Source organism: Purpureocillium takamizusanense, chromosome 4 (genome assembly GCF_022605165.1).
Source record: "Purpureocillium takamizusanense chromosome 4, complete sequence".
NCBI lineage: Eukaryota > Fungi > Ascomycota > Sordariomycetes > Hypocreales > Ophiocordycipitaceae > Purpureocillium > Purpureocillium takamizusanense.
This window is the reverse complement of record NC_063071.1, coordinates 2,785,980-2,800,727: the sequence shown is the minus strand read 5'-3', so window position 1 is coordinate 2,800,727 and position 14,748 is coordinate 2,785,980. Positions and strand designations below refer to the sequence as shown.

The 14,748-nt window shown below is 55.0% G+C and overlaps 5 protein-coding genes across 6 annotated transcripts; 2 read left to right on the top strand and 3 right to left on the bottom strand.

Moving 5' to 3' along the window:
- Window positions 1-369: 369 nt before the first annotated feature.
- Window positions 370-1,292, bottom strand: JDV02_005505 (uncharacterized protein; the record flags this gene model as incomplete). The annotated part of the gene is made up of 2 exons (XM_047986812.1): window positions 370-1,091; window positions 1,154-1,292. The coding sequence occupies 2 exons, from the start codon at window positions 1,290-1,292 to the stop codon at window positions 370-372; spliced, it is 861 nt and encodes a 286-aa protein (XP_047842795.1).
- Window positions 1,293-2,958: 1,666 nt separating this feature from the next.
- JDV02_005504 (uncharacterized protein) lies at window positions 2,959-5,228 on the top strand (the record flags this gene model as incomplete). Of its 2 annotated transcripts, none has more annotated exons than XM_047986810.1 (2): window positions 2,959-3,337; window positions 3,529-5,228. In XM_047986810.1, exon 2 carries the CDS (start codon window positions 3,531-3,533, stop codon window positions 5,226-5,228), a length of 1,698 nt encoding a protein of 565 aa, XP_047842793.1. In that variant the 5' UTR covers window positions 2,959-3,337; window positions 3,529-3,530. The 2 variants fall into 2 exon arrangements, with proteins under 2 accessions (XP_047842793.1, XP_047842794.1); XM_047986811.1 differs by having other exon boundaries at window positions 2,959-3,425.
- Window positions 5,229-5,405: 177 nt separating this feature from the next.
- JDV02_005503 (uncharacterized protein) lies at window positions 5,406-6,182 on the bottom strand (the record flags this gene model as incomplete). The annotated part of the gene is made up of 1 exon (XM_047986809.1): window positions 5,406-6,182. One exon carries the CDS (start codon window positions 6,180-6,182, stop codon window positions 5,406-5,408), a length of 777 nt encoding a protein of 258 aa, XP_047842792.1.
- Window positions 6,183-8,636: 2,454 nt separating this feature from the next.
- JDV02_005502 (Chitinase) lies at window positions 8,637-11,042 on the top strand (the record flags this gene model as incomplete). Its single annotated transcript, XM_047986808.1, has 1 exon — window positions 8,637-11,042. The coding sequence occupies one exon, from the start codon at window positions 8,637-8,639 to the stop codon at window positions 11,040-11,042; it is 2,406 nt and encodes an 801-aa protein (XP_047842791.1).
- Window positions 11,043-12,366: 1,324 nt separating this feature from the next.
- Window positions 12,367-14,359, bottom strand: JDV02_005501 (uncharacterized protein; the record flags this gene model as incomplete). Its single annotated transcript, XM_047986807.1, has 2 exons — window positions 12,367-13,803; window positions 13,907-14,359. The coding sequence occupies 2 exons, from the start codon at window positions 14,357-14,359 to the stop codon at window positions 12,367-12,369; spliced, it is 1,890 nt and encodes a 629-aa protein (XP_047842790.1).
- Between the last annotated feature and the right edge of the window lie 389 nt (window positions 14,360-14,748).

The following is a 14,748-nucleotide window of genomic DNA, read 5'->3' as shown; positions in this document are numbered from 1 at the left end:
ATTTCGTTAGTTATGATAACCCAATTGTTGGGACGGTGTGCCTGCTCGTCGAGACTGTCGCGTTGTGTGTGGACTGGTGGCCGCAAGAATACCACCAGAGATGGGCTGTGACACCGTCACGCCAAGGGCAGGCAAGCGACTCAATAAGTGGCTCCCGCATGTCCAGCGGCTTTGCATCTCCTGGTTCTATTGATAATGTACCGTCGGCGAAACATACAGCTGCCGTCCTACATGCCGGATGTAGTGGCCACGGCCCTCTAAGCTACCACGAACCAGACCCAAGGGAACATTTAGCATCCACGGATGCGACAGGCAAAATGAAGCGGAACCGAACTTTCCTGCGCAGGCGCATCCCAAGCCGTCACCTCTTTAGACGAGCTGGTACATGACCAGCAGCCGCCGGAGAGCCACAAACATGAGCAGCCCAACCACCATCCACACCAGGTACCGCAGCGCCACGTTGTACATCTGGCTCCTGTTCCGACGACGCGACCGCGTCACAAAGTCCGAGTTGTCATTGACGTTGGGGAACGCGCACCCCTTGGGCACCGGCTCGCCGAGAAACTCGCACAGCGGGCCCCAGCCGTCCGTGACGCGGTACTCAAGCAGCCGCTCCTTGGGCACCAGGCTGCGCACCTCGGCGTAGTGCCTGCGGAACACGTCCTTGCCCCTGTTGGGAAAGTCGCCCTCGAAGAAGGTGTCGAAGAACTTGCGCAGCATCGGGTAGTACATGCCGGCGGCCCAGTCGAAGTGCGATAGCCAGCGCAGCTCCGGGTCCGTGACGCGCCAGTACACCGTTTTCATCGTGGACGCGTGCCACGAGTCGACGTCGCGGTTTGTGAGCACCACCTTGGCCTCGGGGTACGCCTCGATGAGCTCGCGCGCAAACGCAATCGCCGGCCAGTCGCACACGGCTTGCGCGCCGCCCAGCAGCTGGTCCCAGTCGGCGCGTGTGAACCTGACGCCCTGGCCGTCGTACTTGGCGCACAGGGCGTCCATCCACATGAGGGCATCGGGCGGGTTCTCAATGGAGCAGTTCATCATGTGGTACGTGTCCACGTAGCCGAGCTGCTTCATGGCGGCGCGCATGGCTGCGTTGGAGTCAGCGCGCGCAGTAACGAAAGGTCAAGGCGGTCCAGGGGTTGCAACGAACAGGCAGTGCCGGTGCGACCGAGGCCAAGGATGAGCACCTTCATGGGCACAGTGCGGCCGCACTTGCGACGGTTGATGTCGGTGTCGCCCGTGAAGACGTCGGTGAACGGACGCGGCTTGTAGGTGGACGAGTAGGTCATGGCGGCGGCGGCGGGTGGAGGCGAGGCACGAGAAGAGAACAAGGTCGAAAGATTGAACGATTTTACAATGAATTGGGTATCAGAGGCTTAAATCAATAGGTAGCGGATATGGAAGACCGGAGCGAATGACGAGAGAATTGGAAGGAGCTTGGTAGGTGCTTTACGTATACTCAAGGTCGTGTCCCCAATCGCCTACGAGGACAGCGGAAGCGAACGAGACAGAGCATCGGTATAAAAGACAAGATCCTATGAAACACAGAGATCAAAACCAAACGGCCGTACATCTTTCTTAACAGGAAAGCAAGGTGCGGCTGTCGGGCCGCTGGGAGAAGCGCGATGGGCCGGCTAGAGTGTGAGAAAGGAAGACAGGGAAGGCGTAAACGGGTGCTACGAACAGCTGGGGGTGTGCGCCTGCAAACCAGGACGGGCTGCGGCCCTGCCTTCTCGATCGAGTATTCATCATCCCTCGATATTCGGTATTTGTTTGCGTCGTGGGTCGGCTGAAGGGATGCGGGCATGCCGACTTGCACCGGATGATGTCGTCGGTGTTCTGCGAGTGATGGAGCCGCCCCCTCCCTGTGACCAGGCACACAACAAACACCAAACGCCGGACTTGAAACCTTCGAGCCTGGGTTGCAAGTAATGGCACAGATAAAGGCCCTGGTCTCCGTAGTGGTATAAGTACTTGTACAGTGACATGCCGCAAGTTAACAACCATCGATCCCCCTCCTTCCTTGTTTCCAACCAATGGGCTGGGTGCTTGCCTGTCCAGGACTTCAATCAAAACCGGACAGTGAAGGGGTCTATTTGCATGGATAGAGTCGTGTGAGTGTGAGTGGCGCCGCTGGGGACCGGGTCCATCCATGCCCTTTGCAGTATCCACCTTCCATTACGTTGGCTGGGTTGGGGCCTTTGGCAGCTCTCTCTGCCCCTGAACATCACTTGCAAGTTGCGCCACCCATCATCGCCTGTTCTCACCTGCCGCGCTGGAGGATCGCGGGGCCTTTTTGCGGCTTCGATCGTCCGTCAATCACGTTGGTGTCGGCGGACCCTCGCTACCATCCTTCGATGCACGAATAATAACCTTGTTTTCGGGAATGCCGTGTTGGTGTGCAGCGCCCGTCTCAGAGATCGGCCAGGAAGGTCGTTGCAAATATCCAATCGTCGCATCTAGACATGGTAGATGGGCGTCTTGTAGAGGCCGCCGCGTGACTTGATCTGACCTCCTTCCGCTGATGATTTTCTTCGTCCCCCTTAAGCCTCACTTTCCTCATCTCCCTACGAACAACCCCTACACCAGTTCTGTCACACATATTGATCATCAACGCACCCCAGGCATCGCCAAGACTGATCATCGGCTCGTCGGCCTCCGACTAGGGCCGACGTGACCCCACCAGACCACGCCCGCGTGGCCGTGCGATGTTGGCTGCAGTCTAAGGATGCGGCATCACTCAGACCCATCGCTACCGCTCGATGGTAAAAAGATATTAGTATTGGCACGCTGACGTATTCCCGGCGGCTGAAAGGGAAGCAGCCCGCCATGAAATGCTGCGGGTGCCGTGTAGCATCTACGGCAGCGCGAACGGGATGTGGCGGACCAGCAGCGACGGCGACGACGCGCGTTACCCAGCGGCCGACTGCGTTGCCGCAGGACCTGGCATTTTCACGGTGCAGTGGATGCGCATCCCAAGAGCGGAGCCTGGTGTCCTACGCCACTGGAAGACCCTCCCTTTTCACGAGGCAGTCGCCCGCCTCTATGCCCACACTCTCATCCGTGTTTTCGAACGATCGTACAAAATCTGTAAGTAATTGGTGATGCGTCACAATTTTGGAGCAACACATGTAGATGCATGGCACTCACTGTGCATATACGGGCCCCCCTACTTCAAAAGCTGTTGGCTCTCTGGTTGAGATTGGTCATGCCAAGCTGTATCTGCGTTGGTCAACGACTGGAGCATCGTACAAAGTCGCCAACCTCCACTGACGTTACGAATCACCGTCAACCACCTAGCAAAGCGTAGCCTCCAACTGAAGTTGGTCTCTGGGTAAGTGCACTCACCAACAGGTCCTAGGTCACCATCTACCCCTCATGTTTGACGCGTGACCGTGATCGCTCCATGTCAGGGCGCGCTGGTATGACAGCCTTTCAAACCCTTGCCCTTCATCTTCACTCCTACCTGCAACGCCCGTCACCAGGAATCACAACCGTACGAAGTATAGCTAATCCGTGACAAAGCAATGGACGAGGACGAGGAGCCGTATCAATGGGGTCACTTGGAATGCGGACCTCCTCCGCCTTCAGATGAAGGATGGGACCCCCCAGACCCGCTGGTTCTAAAATATGGCGATGACCCTTTCGTCAACGCAGCAAAGGACCCTCATGCGGTGAAGAGGCTTCTCGCAGATGGCACACACGTCACTCCCGAAGGTGTACTTGCCGCGGCTGACGCCTGCCACACGGGCGCGCTTGAAGTCCTTCTCGAGGCCGGAATTTCGGCAAATATTAGGTCTGAGTCGGCCGCAGCCCCAGACGCCGGGGTTCCGACGGGCTGGACGACGCGGGACGTTATGGTTACCTGGCGCAACGTGATATTTTACGACGAGTGGCAGGAATGGTTTCCGCTACGGACCGTCTCACAGGCGACGAGGTTGCCAATAACCCATGAAGCGATAGAGCGGCAAATCGATGTGATGCGACTGCTGATCAAGAAAGGTGCGGACCCGTACGCTCTGTACCGAGAGGCTCTTGGGCGCTGCAATTGGTATCCCTTTCCCGGCGATGCGTACGATGAAGAGCTCGACCCTCCCTGGGAAGACCGTTACGCCGAGGAACCGCCCCCGCAGGGCCGCTTATACGGCACTCGAAGCGTCATTCATTCTCTCTTTGAAGAAGGAGGACAGGTGTTGCCTTTTTTTGACGAAGACTTTCCGCTCTCGTTGGAGTCCCGCGATCCACAGGGGCGGACCATCCTTCACTCCGCCTGTCGAAGCGGCTTGGGTGCGGACGCCCTGGTAGGAACCATCTTGGGGGAAGTGGAACGCAACGATTACAATCGCAAGATCTTTGTCACTGCAGAGGATGCGGATCTCTCCTTGTTCCACGCCCTGCGACTGCGCAATGCCGACTTGCTTGCTGTTGACGACAACGGAAAGCACATACTACACCACATGCTCGAGGCGAATAGGCTGTGGCCTTGGGGCAGTCGGCCGCCGGTGATCCACAATGCCTTCTCCTACGTCCTTGCCAATCTCCCCGAATTAGTTCAGAAACCCGACCGGCACGGGACGCTGCCCCTCCACTCCGCCTTTCAACTCTGGTGTCGTCACCAGTGGTTCAGCAATATGGAGGATGAAATCGGCATCGTAACCATGATTCAGGAGCTCATCGCCGCCGGGGCCAATCCACTCGCCACGGACGGTAGGGGCAACACGGCGCTGCATTATCTTGCCGCCAACGGTCTCGCCGAGCGGCTTCGTTCCGAGGTCGCCCGACGCGTGCTTCGTCAATTTATAGACCTGGGTGTGGACGTGAACGCGCGTAATGCATCGGGGCGGTCGGCCATGGAAGTATTCCTCGACGATGACGGGAGCATTTCTGAGTTTCGAGAGTCAAGATATATGTGCCGAGTAATTTACAAGCAGGTTCCAGTCGAGGAAGAGCTGGATGCGGAGGTGTTTGAAATGTTTGACAAAGCCGGAGTGAAATGGATGGAGACTGATGGCAAGGGCAGGACGCTGCTTCACATAGTAGCAAAGCATGATATAGCGAGGACGAGAGGCAGGATGACATTTCTGCTAAACAAGGGCGTCGATGCGCTAGTCAAAGACTCAGAGGGAAGAACCGCAGTGGATGTCGCACAACAATATGCCACAAGGGAGACTGCGTCTGTGCTACAGGCTCAAAAACCAGAGCTAAGTCTGAACAGAGAGTACTGATTTCTTTCCCCTGGTTGAGGCAGTGCGTTGCTCGTCTTGTAGGTTGGTTCGTCAGCCTCCCAGTTGGCCGGCTCTCTCTCTCTCTCGCTGGACCGCTTATGTAGTTCCCCTTCCTCCCTTCACATCCCATCAAGAAGGCCGTCATCAGCTGTGCATCTGTGCCCCCTTTGTCACCTTTCAGCAGCTTAATTGCATAGCAGACTTGGCAGCATCTAGTGCCCTGACGTGGTTGATCGCAGATTGTCCGCCGTTCGCCCACGCCGTGATAGCTCTATTCAGCTTGTCCTTGAAGTTTTGTTTGGCGTAGTCGTGGCCTTTATGCTGCTGCTTCTCGTCATCTTCCAATGCCTGTATTGTAGCCCCCGGATCCCAACTTTTCCAAGGGCCAACAAGACCCAGAGTGTCTCTTCCTGGGTTCGTTTTGATCAAGCTGCCCGCCACGCCCAGTCGTATGGCCACTGCTCTGAGGCGAAAACCTTCCAGGTCCTTAAAGCGCAGGTCATAAAGAGTGTCAGCACACGTCTTTCCCTTGCTAACGATGCGACTGATCTCTTTTGCCTTTGGGTCATTGCTCGCAATTGGCATCTTTGAGAGCGTCCCAATCGGCTCCGTTACCCTAGCGAGAGCATCGTAGAAGTCAGTCGAGCCCGCCCAGATGCGCTCATTATCCGTGTTGTAAGTAATGGCTATCCCATTAGGGCCTGTCCATTTGTAGATACGATTGAAGGCGTTTGCTATAGATATCGCTGGGAAATCCTCCAGAGCAGTGAATATCTTCACGTTGGGGCGATGAATGTCCGCCTTTTCGGGATATGGCTTCCAGATATACTCAGTGAACTCGTTGAAGGTGCACCGCCCATCCTCGCGAGTGCCCACACAACCAACACCAATTTTGCGAGCCGCAGGGTCGGGCTCAGTATAGAACTCGGCAAGATAAGCATAGTAGTAGACCATACTTGAGTCCAGATATACCTTATGTAAGTCACATCAAGTCATGTCATGCTGGGGCATGATCCACAGGATCAGATATGCGGTGTGTACTTACCGCTCCATGGCACCCCGGGTGCCGTATGTAAGTACAGGAGGGAGAAAAGTCCCGAGCACTATGAGGCAAGGGATAAAGGCCTTCATGGCGGAAAAATCTTAGACAGTGACGTGGACGGCAGCTCCAAAATAATCACAGAGTGGCAGTTTGACTGTCTTGACCAATTTCGTCGCCTCGTCCTGCTTTAGCTTATAACGTATTTTCGATATCCGAGCATCTTAAGAGGAGCACTTGGCCATGGTGCATGGGGCATGTGTAATCTGGTCCAGTTGCTAGGTCACTGTCGTCCACGACCAGACGTTTCACTAGACGTCTTACCGATACAAGTCCCGTGAGGTTGGTTGAGTTGAGTAATGTTGAATGGTCTTAGTGAGCCTTTGCAGGCCGACTTATCTTGGCATGGAAAATCAGCTCACCAACTTCGATCAACCCCCTGGGCCCAACAACGTTTTCTCAAATTTACCCCCGTTTAAGTTGACTGTTGGTGGCCTCCATCTGGATAAAACCGAAGCAGGTGACAGACAGACCCCGCCTCCCTCCGGGCCATAGTAAAGCAAACATGATGCTCAACGAAGTTGTGCCTTCGTCTAAGCGCTGTACTATACTAAGGCACTTGCAGCTGCATCTTGTTTCTGCGAGTGGCATGTGATCAAGTGCAGATACGAGCTAGGTCTTCCAAATCATACATTGTGCTGAACGTAACATGAATACACCCAAATCGAATTTGGATATATTCCGCTAAGCAGGGTACTCGACATTGGTCGTGAGCACTGGTCGCGTCAAAATTCCCTCCGTGCCTCGCATTACACACCTGAGCTCTCTCACAGCTTCAACAAAGTCAATTGGCGTCGCAGTGATCTCAACTCGCGATCATGTGGTTGAAGTCCTCGTTTGCGAACACTGTCTTACTGTTCCGATTTTTGGCCACAGTTCATACACTGGATAGCCAGCTCCAGCCATGTCCTCAGCCCTGCTCCGGTCCCCTTTCCAACTGGACTGTCTATACATCGACAGATCGTCTTCACGTTTGCAAAGATCCTGTCTTGCTAGACTTTGCCATTTACACCCCTCTAGACGATGCATCTAGCCATATCAAGCTGCGTGCGTGCTCACCAGGAAACTTTACTACCTTGAATGCCTCATCTGCACCCGGGGATAAAGTCACTGGTCAGAAAAACACCTCGTGCGGTATATCCTTAAGCACGAAGACTACAAGTTTGGATATCCAGGCCATTGGACAGCGTCAGCATTCTGCTTCTGATCTGGACTCTGCTTTGAGTAATGTCAAAATCCACTTTCAAAAGTTTTGCGACGAAAGCTTTGTTGTGGGATACAAAAATGGTATAGTTGTCGCGGTTTATTCTGGGCCGGATATTGACAATAAGGTCACCGTTTCGTCTGTACTCGACAGCCTTGCGTCATACAAAACTAGTGCCAAGACAACATTTGTCCAAATTTGTGGTCAAGGAAGAACATCACATCACACGTTCGGCATAGTTATCGACACTGTGGGTGACTTTGTTACGGCCCAGAAGGCTGTGGCAGCTTGGAACAATGCTACTTGTTTTGACATCAATGGTTCCAGAACCGTGGGGCATCTGGACAATATTTCCATTGCTGAGGCGACACCCTCGCGCACGAGCAATTTCACATCTTACTCCTCACGTCTTTTCGCCCGCGGTGACTGCAAAGTCATATCAGTCATCGCTGGAGACTCTTGCGCTTCACTTGCTACCAGATGCGGCATTTCTGGGAGCGACTTCACCAAGTTCAACAACAATCCCAAGTTGTGTTCCGGTCTGTCCGTCGGCCAGCGTGTCTGTTGCTCAGCAGGCACGCTACCGGACGTCCGGCCGAAGCCAAATAAAGACGGCTCGTGTGCCACGTACACCGTCCAGTCTGGCGATACATGCGACGCCATCGCCAACAAAAATGGACTCAAGGCCACGGATCTGAGCGCCTTCAATGACAAAGTCACATGGGGATGGTTCGGATGCAATCGCCTGACAGTCGGCACTGTCATATGCGTCTCGTCAGGCTCAGTGCCAATGCCTGCTCCAGTCTCGAATGCCGTCTGTGGACCGACCAAGCCGGGAAGCAAACCTGATCCGAAAGTCACTCTCTCGGACATGAACCCGTGCCCACTAAACTCGTGTTGCAATATCTGGGGCCAGTGCGGAATCACCCCAGAGTTTTGTACTGAAAGCAGTGGCCCAACTGGCAACCCGGGCACCGCTGCAGCCGGACAAAATGGTTGCATTTCGCACTGTGGAACGAAAATCGTGACCGGTGACTCTGGTCCAAGCAGCTTTACCAAAATTGGGTACTATGAATCGTGGAACTGGGATCGACCATGCCTCAATATGCGAGTACTGAACATCGACTCGTCATATACACACGCTCACTGGGCATTTGCGACCATTAGTCCATCCCTGGCGGTAAACATTAACAACACATATCTCCAGTGGGATTCATTCCTGTCGATACCTGGTCTGAAGAAAGTCGTTTCCTTTGGTGGCTGGGGATACTCGACGAGCCCCGAGACGTACGACATGTTGCGTAAGGCGATGTACCCCGAGAATGTTGGCTTGTTCACGGACAATGTTGTCCAGTTCGTCAATGACAACGGACTCGATGGCGTTGACTTTGATTGGGAGTATCCTGGTGCTTCGGATCTTCCAGATATACCGGCAGGATTTCCTTCGGATGGCCCCAATTATCTCTCATTACTGAAGACACTTCGCGAGAAATTGCCCAAGGATAAGACACTCTCGATCGCGGCGCCGGCTTCGTTTTGGTACCTCCGTCCCTTTCCGGTGGCAGACATGGCAAAGCACCTGGATTACATCGTTTACATGACGTACGACCTACATGGGCAATGGGACTACGGCAATTCATGGAGTCAGGATGGCTGTCCCAGTGGCGGTTGTCTACGGAGCCATGTCAATCTTACCGAAACAAACTATGTTCTGGCAATGATAACAAAGGCGGGTGTCCCCGCAAACATGGTTGTAGTTGGCGTTTCTAGCTATGGCCGCTCTTTTGGTATGACGCAGCCGGGCTGTACAGGACCTATGTGCACTTTCGGCGGCAAGGCCTCCACAGCCAAGGCTGGGCGGTGCACTGGCGCGCCTGGGTATCTCGCTGATGGTGAGATCTACGAGATTCTGAACGGGGACGTGGATAGCGTGAAACCCACCACATGGTATGACACCAATAGTAACTCGGACATCTTGACATACGATGAAAACCAGTGGGTCGCGTACATGAGCTCGGATACGAAGACTTCCCGTACAGCGTACTACGAGGGATTGAACTTCGCTGGGATTGTCGATTGGGCTGTCGACCTACAACCGATTACGGATCTTCTCGTGCAGGAGGGATATGACGACGACTATTTCCCGTTACCAGCAACAGCCCTACCACCTTGCACAGCTGAATATTCGACTATTGAGGACCTTGACAAAGATATCGGCAACATTCCAAGCAATTGCAAGAGCTACTACATTGCCCAGGCGTTGTCCAGCATGCTGGCAGCATCTGTCCAAAATTACACCGACATGATGAACAATGGGTATACTGGCAAATTCAAAACGTATGCGAAAGCAGTGGCCGACAACATAGATAAGTCTGTACACGACTTCATCTACAAAAACGGCGACAAGTACTTTTCCTGCATCGTTACTGAGGCAACTACTTGTTGCGAATACTGCAAACTTTACGAATCAACGTCAAATCGCCAAAACGCATGCGACTATTGCTTCACAGAAGGCGAGTGCTATCGAGATTGTTCATTGATTGGCTGTATCTCAGATCAATCTGGCCATGGCACCGCGATAGGCGCCGCCCCCTCAGGGTCACAGGGGCCACCGGAGGGGCCAGGTTTTGACGAGCATCCAATCGTGCGATATAAGAACGTGTCAGAGCCGTGTCCCCCAGACTACTCCAAGCGTGGTCAGGGTGACGAGACCTACCCTCAAAGTGTCTACTGGACGCTACGGGAAGACAAATCTAGTGCGTTCTATGCCGACCTCTTGAGCGACACCGGCGTTCCCAAGGCGAAGACGAAGTTGGGCGATTATTACCGCATTCACGACTGTGCCCCGTCTCAGGAATCTGACCCCAAGGCGGCTTGTCACGCATCTGACATTGATTTTGGCACGCCGATACCTGACGGCTTTGGTGCAAATGACGTGGCAAATCCGCAAGATGTGGCTCAAAAGGCGCTCAGCAACTCTAACCAGCTTTTGGAGCAAGTAAACGACGTCGTCCTTAGACTGAACCTGAGCTGCTATGCCGGCGATAGCTTCGAGCTTGTTGACACAATATCTCTGCCGATTCTCATGATTGTTCAAGCTGTCGAGAGCATGGCACAGGTGGAGACTGTGGTGGACAAAATGGAGGAGTCAAAGCGCAAGGCGATGATTTTGGCCTTCCTGAGCGCCATTCTCTTCTTCATACCTATAGCGGGAGAAGTACTGGGTGCTTTGACGGAGTTTGCTGACCTGGCAATCATCCTAACGACTCTAGGTGTCGCGGGAAATACAGCACTCGATATATACGACATCGTTGACGACCCAGACAATGCCCTCCTGTCAATTTTTAGCCTCATCCTGGAGCCGCTTGCGTTGGCGGATATAGCTAAAATCAACAAGGCAGCAGGGATCAGGAGAGGCATGGCCGAGGCGGACGTTGCCAAACTTGGCGCGGGTGTGTCGAAGAGACTGGGGATGATAAAGAAGGTAACTGGGACGTGCAGCAGGAAATAAGGATCCGCTACCACTACGGCAACCCTGGAAGAAATTGCAAAAGAGGGACTTGACATTGCAACATTGATGCAATTAAATGCATCGGATGGGCAGCCAATTCATCGCGCCGGGGATTCGCCCGCATGAAAATACCATCTTCACGGCAGCGGCCTGTCTGCATGTGCGGATTGGCAGCAAATGCTCCAGAGGGGTGACCTCTCGATGTAGACGCCGACCAAAGAAAATGAGATATGCACTTCGCATTTTCCAAGCTTCTTCAATCAGTTGATGCCTATACGCGTACCTATCAATCATAACTGAGGACCTCTTCATCCTTTCCCCCTCTGTTCTGTTATGGGACCGCCTCCTAGTTAGCCGGCTCTTCTACTACTGTCTCTCGCTTGGCCACCTATACAGCCCTTCCTCCTCCTTTCATAGCCCTTCAAAAAGGTCTCTACCTCAGCTGTGCGCCTTTGTCACTTGTATCGCGTTCAGATCCCAAGTAGATTGTTCCTCCAAAATCGCCCGGAAACATGAACGAGCCCTCGGTGATCGCTCTCAATCCCGCCATCCTCTAGAATACCACCGTTTTCCCTTGTCCACAGGTCTGGTCCACTGGCCCGCTCCTTTATGGGCTCCGATATTATGGAGCTTCTCCTCCTGAAACACGCCGGTAGCAGCAGAGCTCCCCCATCCCCCATCAATCCCCACCAGACCAACTCCTCCCCCTTCCTCGACAAAAAGTGATGCAATAGAATACAAGCCGGACACCGCTTATTAACTAACCCATACGGTTGAAAAGAAAAGGGAAAAAAGACCTCGACACATTGGCAGAGTCTTTGCTCTCTCGTTTCACTTGCCCTCATCTCTCGTCTGATTCCCGAGCAGACGCTTCAGTGGGGTTGACGACAGGCCCCACGTGCAGCCCGCGGTCGGTCCGTGTCATGGACTTACATGTAGGATCCCGGCCAAGACACTTGACGATATGCCCCTGTGCTGTCGAGTGGGTTGAAAACCCTGCCAATCTGTCGAGGTTCTACAGTGGTATGTGTAGTATTAGGGTTTCGGGATGATATCTGCTCGAAGCGGTGCTGCATCCCGTTCATCACCCGAAAGAGCCCCATCTCGGTGCATCATTGGTCTGGTGGCAGCCGACATCCACTACGTGCATGAACCCCCATCCAGCCATGTTTTTGCTGCAACTCAAACCATGTTCTTCCTGTCTTGTATTGTGCATCTGCCGTGTAGTAGTTCAATCTCACTGCTACTCCAACAAGTGATGCTGTAAGCCACCTCAACCCAGCAAGCACCACTCATGGTGTCGCGCCATCAGTGTATCCAAACATCACACGGCCTGAGACGACAACTCCCCTCCGCCCATAGATAGCTTCTTGTAGAGCACCCGCCTCCGGCCAAGCTCAGTCCGCCTCCACAACTGCACCGCAGGCCGCGCCAGGGCACATATTCCCATAAAGGCCATGCCCGCGACGGCGCCCGCACTCACGGCTACGGTCTCGCGTGTGTAAGCAACAGTGTCAGCCGGCGCCGGCTTTGCGACTTTATAATCCTGCATATGCGTCAGCTGCGGCTCATCACTATCTAGCACAAAGTAGGCGAGCCGGTGGTACAGACTCACAGCGCTCACGTTCCCGACATCCAGCATCCCGCTCGTCCCCAGCGGGTTTCCCTTGCCGTCCAGCGCCACGGCACGCAGATACCGAGCATGACCCGCGTCGAGCACGAAATCCGTCTCGAACCCGTCCTTGAGCGCCATTTCAACGACGTGCCACTCATCAGGCTCGTCCTCATCGTCGTCATCCTCGTCGGCCGCCGCGCCCTGCAGCACCCACTGCACCACCTCCGTCGCGCCGTTCCAGCTTACATATGCCCGCCACACGCCGGCATCGTCCTTGGAGACATCCAAGTCCGGCGTCGTCGTGGGGTACCCATTCCACGCAAACTTGAGCACGCGGTACGACTGCACGTCGCCGGTGCCGAAGCGGCTCTGCGGGCCGTAGTGCACGTCGCAGAGGGGCGTACCGTCGCGGGCAAACTCGGTCCACGCGGCCGTGAAGCCGAACCCCACGATGACGTTGCCCCCCGGCAGCGTCTGCGTCGAGCCCTGCGACTCGGCGGGTATGTGCTGCGGGTTGCGGTACTCGGCGACGAGGCGCGCCGTCCGGGCCTCTTGGTCGACCTTGATGCGCATCCCCCGCGGCCGCGACGCGTTAGATAGCTTGCCGAGGTCGCTGTTGTCGAAGAGCGTAATCTCGGTGTAGTCGCGGTCCCAGGTCGCGTCGTGTTGGTAGCGAAAGTCGGTGGCCCTGCCGTCTGACAGATCCTGAAACATGTTCCTCTTGCCGCCCAGAGTCCACAGCAAGGCGCCCGTCTTGCCGTCAATGTACGCCAGGTTGCTGAGGTAGCGGCTAGAAATGAGGTAATTGCCCTTGAGGTCCTTGTCGATGCTGTTGATGTGGAACCAGTCAAAGGGCGCGCCGCCCGGTTCGCCTTCGCCGCCGATGGCGCGGTGCGTGTCCGAGATGTTGAAGTGTTCGGAGGCGCGCCATTGAAAGACGACCTTGCCGGTTTCAACGTCCGTCTCCTGGATTAAGCAATCCCAGATAGGCCCTGTCGTCTTGCCCATGGACGAAAGGTCATGTTCGCGCACCTCGTAGACCGTCAAGAGGGCCGTGCCGTCGTCCGTCAAACGAAAGTCGTGCAAGTCACCCGGTAGATTATTGCCCGCCTTAATGGTGTGCCGAAGCGTGTACGTCTCGTCGAGCTATTCCAAAGTCAGAACTTCTAAAAAGGGACGCGTGCGACCAGACCCCTTGTCCCAATCCAGGGGCCGCCGAACCGCGTTTTCGATCTGATCACGCACGCACCAGGTAGTATGTGCCGGCGCCGTGCCCACCCACGGCATCGTCGCCTGCCCAAAAGGTAAGGTACTTGTGGCCCCTGTATCGCTGCACCATCAGGTTGTAGATCTGCTGGCCCTCCCAGCCCAACGTCCAGACGAGCCGGCCGCCCTGGTCGAGTATGGTCATCTGCGCATTTCTCGCTGCGCCGACATACCCTCGCGGAGTGAGGAAGGTGTAGAGACTGCTCTCGCAGCGGCTGTCCCGCAGGAGGAGGTTCGGCCGCGGGCCGACGATCGGCGTCGACTTGAACGTCTGGACGGGGTACTTGCCAAACGCCTCCTCGTCGTACTCGACGCTTGCGGTAAAAACTGGCTGTTCCGCGACGACGAGCCGTGCGTGGAAGATGCAGAGCAAAATCAGAACATGTAGTAGTAGTGTGGGAATGGAGGCATTGGCGATGCTACATGATGGTCGCATGCTGGATAAGTCAGGGCAAGTTGATGTTTTGCTCGAAACAATTAACAGCAGCTATTAATGGAGAAGAATCACGACAGTTTTGCGGTCGGTGCCTCCGCGCGCTGAAGACAGTAAACGAGATGCCCAGTGGCTCCTGCTGTAGAGTCCGGACCTTTGCTCGATGCCTCTTGCTGCGATTACGCGTTGCGACAAACCCGCACCACGGCAACGCGGCACCCCTAAGAGCCGGCACACCGTGTGGCCTTCATGTCGTCGACGCGTACGAAACGAATACGCGGCCAGCAACATGTGCATGTCGCACCGCCAAGGCGATAAAGGCGAGCCACCAAAATGGGTGTCTGCAATGCTCGGCCGTTAAACAACTTCAGCCGAGAGCAGGCTCCACGTTC